We start from the raw sequence: 10,119 nt of genomic DNA, 5'->3' as shown, positions 1-10,119 counted from the left end.
CTTCTTCTTCTTCTTCTTCTTCTTCTTCTTCTTCTTCTTCTTCTTCTTCTTCTTCTTCTTCTTCTTCTTCTTCTTCTTCTTCTTCTTCTTCTTCCTCTCTCTCTCTCTCTCCCTGGCTGTCCTGAAACTCACTACATAGACCAGACTAGCCTTGAACCAAAGGAAGAGATCCACCTGCCCCTGCCTCTGAAGTTAGAGTTCTGGGACTAAAAGTGTGTGCCACCATACCCCACGTTTTATTTTTACTTATGTGTATGTGTGTCTGTGCCTGTGTTCCATGAGTATGCCTGTCTGAAGAAGGCATCAGATGCCCTGGGGCTGGTTCCAGGTGGGTGCTGGGAAGTGAACTTCAATCCCTTGGATGAGCAGCAAGTACCCTTAACAACTGAACCCTCTCTCCAGCCTGCATTAAGGCTCTCTTGACACTACCTTTAGTTCATGCTCTTGCTACTGTACACTGCTAATTCTAGAGACCCTACAGTCTCCTTCGGTTTCAAGTCTGCCTTCAGGTGTTGAAAACTGTTGATAGGCATCTACAGTCTAGTGAGACACTCCTGGGACATGGGTGCCTGTGATCAATATGTAGCTAGATCTGTATACAGTTTTTTTTTTTAATCTTGGACTTCAAAATGAGATATTATTTTAGCATATTGGTAACATTTATCTCAAAAATATCATAAATAAATGGAATGGTGCCTCGCTCATATACTACTGAGCAAGCCAGGTCTTCGTGGAAGCCTGCAACGTCTCCACCTTAGGCATGGTAGATGTGAGAAGGCACAGGTCGTGAAGCTCAGGGTGTGGCTGGACGGCTTGGCAGGCTTGACAGCCATGAGAGTGTAACATAGGAGATGAAGTGAGCAGAGCTGTTTTGTGTGCAGGCTCTCAGCGGGAAGTGGCCTCCTCACTAAGACGGTGGCTTAGGTGCCCCTACACACCGCAATCAAAGTAAGTCTGCAGGGTGCACACAGAGCCTCTGTACTCGGCGGGCTGAAGCTGTACGGCGAATTCCAGGCCAGCCCTGTTTCAAACACACAGACTTACAGGCAAGCAAGCAGAATGAAACCTGAAATGCAAGTGCAGTCACTTGCTTACTCACTACTGGGTTTCGACCAAGGAACAAGGCCACGAAAACCCTAAACCCTAAGCAAGGTTGTGGTGAACTGTCTTCCAGGGTCTGGCAGACTCTTCCACTTCCTAGGGCCACCTCTGCCCACACCTCACCTTGGCATGCCTGTGGGGCATACATGTTCCTGTCCCCAGTGATGACATAAATTCCTAGAGGGCCCATCCAGAAGCTTGCAACTCTGAGCGGAACTCCCTGGGCAGCTGGAAAGACGATTTGGCAAGGTAAGAACTCGATATTCTTGTAAATCAGCTATACTTACATCTGCTATGAACTGACTGCTGCCTTACATGTGAGGCAACAATACACAGTCTTGTGGTACCAGGTTAAAAAATACATGTGGCCCTTTCCTTAAACTGCATACTGCTTCAGAGTAGCAACTTCGTCTCATTGCCCGTGGTTAGTTAGGACTTAACATCCCTAAATAACCATCCTGTAGCTTGTTTTCCCATCTATCAAGTAAGCATAATATTATAATCTATTTTTAAAGATTTACTTTATTTTTATGTATGTGAGTACACTGTAGCTGTCTTCAGACACACCAGAAGAGGGCATTGGATNNCATTACAGATGGTTGTTAGCCACCATGTGGTTGCTGGGAATTGAAATCAGAACCTTTGGAAGAGCAGTCAATGCTCCTAACCACTGAGCCTCCTCTCCAGCCCACTATTAGTATCTTTATCATAAGGTTTTATGAGCATCAAACTAACCATTGTAAAGGGCTTAGACCACTGCCCAGCATAGTCAACGTTTTTAAAGTGCCAGCTGAATTACTTGTCTTTAAGTTGAACTAATTTCCTCTTAGACTTACACTGATTATGGGTCTTGACCATGATACACAACATCACAGTTCACCCACTACAGGAACTTAGACACCCTTCTTCCACTTTATCTGCAGCACCATGTTTGTGCATCTGTTAAAGCAAACATGTATGTGTCTGCGAATGTCCATCGCCACTGGACTGTGTTTTTAGCATCTAGATTGGAATTAGAAGTGGGCAGCAAAAAGAGAAAGGGAAAGAGACTTTCCTGACAGAACAGAATGACAACCCAGAGAAGAGAGGCTAAGGCACAAAGCACAGTTTGGTTGGATTGTAGAAGAGTGTGGGTGGCATGCTGAGAAGCCAGGTTGAAGAGTACCTTGTCAGTCATAGAAAGCCATGAGGTCAGTGGACACTAGTTATCCCTAGTCCCCTCTTATGGATGGTAAGAGCAAACAAGAGAAGCAAAGCCCAGGTGAAGAGATCAAAATGCACATGGTAAAGCCCTCCCCAGGCCAGGCTCAGGGAATCGGCAAAGCCTTCCGGTAATCCATGTACAAATATTGACAGAGCTCCTCCAAAGCCCTGGCTGTTCCCAGCCTGAGACTGCTGGCACACAGTCCTCCACTGAGAATACCTGACCTTTCTGCTTGTGCTGTTCCTAGCAACACTCGACTTTCTGGGCTGCTCACAGTGCTGCTCCGTCCCAGTGAGCAAACCCACCCTATCCAGCTATCCTGTACACTGAGGTATTTGTTCTTCATTCCCAAGATGTGGCACAAAAGACCAGCAGTTTAGGTTAGTCATGTAGATGACTGACCACAGGCTCCCAGCTCTTCCAGGACATTGTGAGGTTCATAAGCACACAGTGTGGGATTTGACACACAATAGGTCTACTGGATGCTTTTGTGTGTCAACTTGACACAAGCTGGAGTTATCACAGAGAAAGGAGCCTCCCTTGACGAAATGCCTCCATGAGATCCAGCTGTAAGGCATTTTCTCAATTAGTGATCAAGGGGGGAGGGCCCCTTGTGGGTGGTGCCATCCCTAAGCTGGTAATCTTGGGTTCTCTAAGAAAGCAAGCTGAGCAAGCCAGGGGAAGCAAGCCGGTAAGAAGCATCCCTCCACGGCCTCTGCATCAGCTCCTGTTTCCTGACCTGCTTGAGTTCCAGTCGCAACTTCCTTTGGTGATGAAGAACAATGTGGAAGTGTAAGCTAAATAAACCCTTTCCTCTCCAACTTGCTTCTTGGTCATGATGTTTGTGCAGGAATAGAAACCCTGACTAAGACCATAGGTAAACTCAAACATGCTTATTGAATTAATTCCTATAGAAATGCCAAAAGCCTGACACTGGGTGGGCTAGCCACTCTTTGCTGAGTAATAGTTCTGTTTCAACTCCTTAACCCCTAAAGTTTTTACTGGTTTTATCACTCACCGGCAGAGGCAGCTTTGGCCATCAATTGGGCAAAGTCGATAGCGCCTCCTTTCCGGAAGACTATTTTAAAGGCAGCAGAACCTTCCCAGCCACCTGGAGGAAGAAACAACAAAGGCTTACCTGAGGAACACACTCGCAAACAGGCAGGTCAGCTTCTGTTTGAATTCTAACATGAAACAAGCCTTAATCTTAAATTTTCGAGCATCTTTTCAGGGGTGTTGGAGAGGCACTTCTAAGAGGAAAAAACTTACCATCTGGAGCTGCCTGAATTGTCCCTTTAATGTAGTTTGCACCAAAGATTGGTTGTTCAACGGTGCAGTTACTCATTAGATGAAATGGCATCGTAAAAGAAAACATGGGATCGTTGTCTGCACGTGAAGTCACAAAAATCACCTGAATGAGGAAGGAAACTTTGGGAAAGGAATACAGAATTTGTCCATGGAGAGACTTGCAAAAAGCAAGGTCAAGGTCACTGGGGCACTGTGGCCTAATTGAAAAACATCATCACTTTTCTTCCATCCTTCTTCAAAATGGAAGTCTCAAAGTAAAAATGTTTTAAAACACCTTCAAACCCAATGTTTAACTTAAAAAAAAAAAAAAAAAAAAAAAAATAGTTAGGAACAAACAAATGTACACTAACCAGCCAATGGGAAGGAAAGCGTAAATTACCCGGTAGGAGGTGAGAAAGAGAGCCCCATTCTTTGTACCACTAAAGAGGTCGGAGCCTGGCGGTGACTGGGGGAAGGAGAGATCCACTTCTGAACATTTCTTCAAGAGACTGCAGAAAGGCAAGGCAGACAACACGTGTTAAGATGTACATAAAACGAGCTGGGCGGTGGTGGTGCACACCTTTAATCCCAGCACTCAGACAGCGAGAGACAGATCTCTTCTCCCTTTTTATCATGGGATCTTCTTTGTCTTTTCAAACGTATTTCTATTCTCAATGTCTGTCACTAATCCTTAGATTTCTTGGGGGAAGAACTGGGCTCTCAGAATGTTTAGCTGGTAAAGAAGGCAAGGCAGGAGGGTGCTCGCACACCCCCGGCACGGTAGTCCAGCTTCTCTCTGAATGGGGACAATTGCATTCATGCTCTTCTCACTCGTGGAATCTAGCTGACCAATTTCTTTTTCTTTCTTTCTTTTTCTTTTATTATTATAATTTTTTTTTTTTAGTTTATTTGTTTGGTGCCTCCCTGATGATTATTAGAAACAACTGGCTGCTCCACTGCTGTGGCTCTACCAAAGGGGAAGGCACTAAACCCGTATTTTAAAAAAAGAAAAGAAAGAAAAGAAAAGAAAAGAAAGAACGACAGGAAAGGAAAAGAAGGGAAAGGAAAGGAAAGGAAAGGAAAGGAAAGAAAAGATGAACAGATCATCATGCAAGAAATAGAAGACATGTGTCACACAAATATCACAAAAATGCCCCAGTCATTTAACAGGAGGGATTATTTACAGTGGAAATGATTGTGAAAGATCTCATGGAAAGGATGTGGCTGGAGCTGAGTCTTAAGACATAGGTAGTGTTGAAATAGGCAGAGGTAAGGATATAGGAGACAATCCAGACAGGGCATCCACGGCATTCACAGAGATGGAGAAGCAGATAATGGAAAGCAGATTGCCTGTGTGGGAATCGATTAGGGATGCAGGTGAACCAAGCCACAGCATGAGTAGTGTTAGGAGTAGCGAGTCCAAGTTGGGAAGCTGTCTGGGATTTAAGCTTGGGGAACTCACTGAACCAGCAAAAAGAAACAGCAAGCTCTAGATTTTTCAGCGTGGGCTGAGGAAGAGGTGCTAGCTAGAGTGATATTAGCAGAAGGATCTGTTTAAGGCAATAATTATACACTTGTAGTGATAGTGATAATATATGAAATTGTAACTTCTGACAGTAAAGTTTTGGGAGTGAGCAGAGTTATATAGGACAGATGCAAACCTCACAATCGCATGCTTCTAAGCACAGGCACATGTACATCCACAACTCTCACAGCACACACCCTCCACACACATACACAGAATTCAAGGCTTACATCCTGGCCTCTTCTGGACTCTGTAGTGACAGCCTGTCTCAAAACAAACAGCAGGGCTGCAGAGATGGCATGATTGTTAAGAGCACTGACTGTTCTTAACTCAGGTTTAATTCCCAGCACCTGCATGGTGACTCACAATCACCTGTAACTATAGTTCTTACATCATCTTCTGGCCTCCACAGGTATTACACACATGGTACACAACATACATGCTAGCAAAATACCCGAATAAACATTAAAATAAAATAAATAAAAATGTCTTAGGGTGCTATTGCTATGAAGAAATGCTATGACGGTGGTAACTCTTATAAAGGAAAACATTTACTTGGGGCTGCTTAGAGTTTAGAGGTTTAGTCCGTTATCATTAAGGTGGGAAGCATGGCAGCTCACAGGCAGACTTGAGGCTAGAGAAGGAGCTGAGAGCTCTACATCTGGATTGGCAGGCAGCAGGAAGAGAGAGAGAGACTGCGCCTGACTTGAGCACTGAAAACCCCAAAGCCCAGCCCCTGTGACACACTTTCTTCAACAAGGCCATATCTACTCCAACAAGGCCACATCTCCTAATAGTGCGCCCATTCTCTGAGCCTATGGGGACCATTTTCATTCAAACCACAAAATAAACAGCAAAAATCTCACAAAAACCAACCAGGCAGGAGTAAAGTTTTTATAACAGAATAACAATAACAGTGTGATAGCTAGTGATATTATTTTCCTACTTTTATTAAAATTAATTCAAGATTAATTACTTGAATCCTGATTTTTAGTGTAACTTGAGTATCTCTTACTGAAATATTTAGGATCTGAACAGTTTTAGACCTTGGAATGCTTGCATATACAAGAAATTTGGGGGAATAAGACCCAAGTCTAAATGACATTCAACTGTTTCATATATATCCTACACATATAACCTGAAGGTAACTGTGTATAATGTTTTAAGCAATGTTATGCCTAAAACAAAGTGTCACGGAATGGAATTTTGCAGACGAGATTTTTGGTGGCACTCAAGGGTTCTTTTGGTTTTGAGATAGCGTCTTGCTATATAGCCCAGGCTGGCCTAGAACTTACAGGCCTCTTGCATCAACCTGAGTGGTAGAATTGTCAAGGTGATTTCATCTTCAGGAAGTACCATCACACCTGAAATTTTTTTTTTAATTATGTGTATGGCCTCTGTGGGTGAGGGTCATATATGTGAGTCTGTGGATACCCTTGGAGGGCAGAGGAACCAGTCCCTCTAAAGCTGGACTTACAGGCATGTGTGTGCCATTCACCACAGGTTCTGGGAACTGACCATGGGTTCTACAGCAAAACAGAATGTGCTCTTAATAGATGAGCCATCGTTCCAAGCCTACCACACCTGAATTCAATGGAGCATTTTTAGATTTTGGATTTTCAGGTCAGAGATGTTCAAGCCCTACTGGGTGAAGACAAGATAGAAACATAACTCTAAAATGATGAAATGTTTTCCTGTGAACTATTTTATTATTTCAAAAACTATTTGGCAGTAGGTATTCTTATGCTCAGGTACTAAAAGGAATCTTTAGTTTCCAGCTCAGTTGAACTTGGTAGTACAAAGTTTGTACTCAAAACTTGTAATTTGGAGTACAAACTCAAGCTCTTTATTTTAATGATACTAAGATAATTGCACCACAGACCCCCTAAGTTCTTCCTTTATCCCTGGGCATCTGGAACCTGACAGTGAGGGACCTCTGCCCTAGTTGTCCATTTATCATCATCTTTGGCTTTGGCTTGTTGGGACGCCTTGGCCTGACTGAGCATATAAACTTCTCTGCTTTCATTTCTTCCTTTCTGGAGGCTGGAATGTTCCAAGTGTATTTCTAGGACAGGAATATCTTGAGGGTTCCCTTCTTGCACAGTCCCCTAACTGATCGTCAAGTTAGTTTCACCCTTAGACAAACTCAGCTACTCTTCTGTGGACAGCAATGCTTGCCTTTAGCACTCCACCAAATGACAGCTTGTTGACTGCTCCGGTGTAACTTTATCCAAAATCAGATAAATGCAACTCCTTCACAGTGCTTAGTATCTTTGTCTTTCAATGTGGTGACCTTCACAATTTACCACACATGAAAATACCCAGGGCAAGCAGGACAAATACATTGTGCTATTATTGGAAACTAAGTCACTACTGGGTTGTTTTTGGTTTTGTTTTTGTTTTTTTTTTATCCACAGCAGAAGAGAGGCTCAACCTGGTTCCTCCTTGCCTCTCCCAGCATGCTTGGCATCACAGGTAAGGAGCCAGGTGGTACCAGCCTCAAAGACACACTTTGATAGATGGGTAAAGATACGTTTTCAAACAGGGCCTGGCAAGATAGCTCCTTTTCTAAAGGCACTTGCCACTGAGCCTGATGATCTGAGTTAGATTCCTGGGACGTACATAATATGAAGGTAAGAGGACTCCCACAGGTGGTCCTATGAATTTTATATGTGCTGTGGCATGAGCACACACAGACACATAGTTTTACTTTTTTAAGAAAATATTCTAAACAGCAATGCCTATAGATGAGGGGAGGGCCTCAGAATAGTTCATGTTGAGAATTAAGCAAAGGTGTATGCACACTGGAGTATCAGCCATTCACAGCAATAATATAGATATGGGTACTGGAAACTGTCCCAATACGTTAGCAAATGTAAATTAGACACAAGGCTGATGGTAAGGGGGAAACAAGCATAAGTTTCCATAAGACAAAGCGCAAAGAAAGCATACCAAAATGCAAATACTACTGAAGGTTGAAATTTGGAGAATCAGTTTTTCTCCTGGTTTGTGACATCAGTATCTGCACAATTTTAAATATGGATAAAACAAAACATTTCAGTCTTTTCCAGTTTTACAACACAGCCAGGCCCATACATTTATGACTCTCAGTCATGATGACAAGTTCTCTACAAGCCAGGTATGGAGGGTGCATCTGTATTCCCAGCAGACTCACATCGTCACACCTGGCTTCAATGGAGCATTTTGGGTTTGTAGATTAGAAATATTCAACATGTCCGTGCTAAGGCAAGATAGAAACAAGACACTTCACCTCCAACTCAAATCACTAAATTATTGCTCATCACTGAAATATAGGCTCCCCCACCACCAAAATCTCTTTGTAACTTACTTCCTCTTTTATCAATACACTGGGGATGCTTCTCAATTGTTAATATCTATGTTATTATTGCTCCCAACAGTTAGTGTTCCAGTGTGAGTAAATCCTTGTTCAACCCCAAATCTAAGGTATTCTGGGATATTTAGTTGTTTAAGTACCACATTCACTGGGAGGCTAAGGCAGAATCACAAGTTCAGGGCCAGCCCTAGCCAAATAAATAAACAGCAAGACTTAGTTTTATCACATTCAAACATACCACAACTGTAACTGAACTCCCAAATGTGTCTCCTAACTATAAAGAAAACTAAAAACAGAATCAACTTTCCTCCTCTCAAACTCTTTCCTTACTGTCTTTTGTATCTGAGAAAGGTAGAGAACTGATTGTTCCTTGATGAAGAGACAGAGAAACCCTGTCTGGAAAAAAAACAAAAACAAAAACAAAAAAAAAAACAGCAAGAGAAGTTGATGCACAGCATGTGATTTCAAATCCAAGGCCAGGCGTTCCCACGGGCACTGAAAATGATTTTGAGCAAATTATTTCTCATGTTCCTACCTGTGAAATGAGGGAAACTGCTCACTGCAGACAGAGCAGTTATCAAGACAAAGAATGCTGGCTGTGCTTAGCTGTTCAGTGAAAACTATCGGTACGTATTCAAGAGCACAGATTCTAAAAATTTATAGGAACAGGAAGAACAAAAACCTGGGACGTTTCTTCTTTGAGACAGAGTCTTTCTACAATATAGCTCTGGCTGTCCTGGAACTCGCTTTGTAGATCAGGCTGGCCTCGAACTGGCCTCCTTGTTCTATTTGAGCACATCATTGAGTAAGTCTCACAGCTAAGTGAGAAATAAAAGGAAATCAGCAGAGCGAGGACCGAATCCAGAAGAGGCGGAGACAGAGACAGAGGGTAAGGAACGTGGGTGAGGGGTGGATTGAAGAAGGGCATGTGTCAAAGTCACTAAGTTTGCCTAGAGGTGGGCTTCTCCTGACAGAGAAGCCCCAGCACCATGAGCGACTGAAAATGCCATGTCTTCCTAGGTCCCCCCTAATTTTGTTTCTAGTCTTTTCAGTAAAGGTGACACTATCCTAGGTTGAAACCTAGGAAAGGGAACTTCTGGGGGATTTTGGAGGAAAGCTTGTAACAATTCTGGATTAGTTACCTACACTCCGCATCCTAGCCCTTTTTCCAACGCGCCTACCCCTTTGTTCCTGGTCGCCTGAGGAGCACCCAGGACCCTCAGGGTAACTGTCACCCTCTTCAAGTCGTAAAGTCGCACACAGCCAGTGGAGGCTGTCCTGCGATGCAAGAAGGGCTGCCACACTCTTCACACAATCCTCGCTCAAACCTTTCCTCTGAGGATGCCGGCGCCCCTCGCGCCCTGCGCACGCGCCTAGCCACAGGCTCCGGGACTTGGACGCTGGCGCTTGCGTTCAATCATCAGGGGCGGAGCTCCGAGGAAAGAGCAGGAAAGCCCTCGATTCGCAGAGGACTTTCTAGCGCGCATGTCTGCCCTGAGCATCTCCTCCCTCCTTGACAGCAGCCTGAAAGTCCCCTCAGGCACCTTTCACCATGAGGGATGGCGGCCCAGCGGCGGTCCACTGTATGGTTCTGGTTCACTGCCATCTTGCTCTAGGTCTCCTCCCGCCGCCGCCGGCTCTTCAAAT

The 10,119-nt window shown here is 43.9% G+C and overlaps 1 protein-coding gene across 1 annotated transcript in view; it reads right to left on the bottom strand.

Annotated features, from left to right (window-relative positions):
• Wbp2nl (WBP2 N-terminal like) overlaps positions 1–10,119 on the bottom strand; it is a 15,238-nt gene extending 5,119 nt beyond the window's left edge. Inside the window, exons 1-5 of the mRNA XM_021217398.1 lie at positions 10,017–10,119; positions 3,993–4,101; positions 3,575–3,716; positions 3,324–3,416; positions 1,225–1,329 (exon numbers count right to left, since the gene is read on the bottom strand). Coding sequence (XP_021073057.1) covers positions 1,225–1,329; positions 3,324–3,416; positions 3,575–3,716; positions 3,993–4,101; positions 10,017–10,078 — 511 coding nt within the window. The 5' untranslated portion in view covers positions 10,079–10,119. The remainder of the gene's footprint in view (positions 1–1,224; positions 1,330–3,323; positions 3,417–3,574; positions 3,717–3,992; positions 4,102–10,016) is intronic.

This window comes from Mus pahari, chromosome 17, assembly GCF_900095145.1.
Source record: "Mus pahari chromosome 17, PAHARI_EIJ_v1.1, whole genome shotgun sequence".
Lineage (NCBI taxonomy): Eukaryota > Metazoa > Chordata > Mammalia > Rodentia > Muridae > Mus > Mus pahari.
The sequence above is the reverse complement of the archived record's forward strand: the minus strand, read 5'-3'. Positions and strand labels throughout refer to the sequence as shown.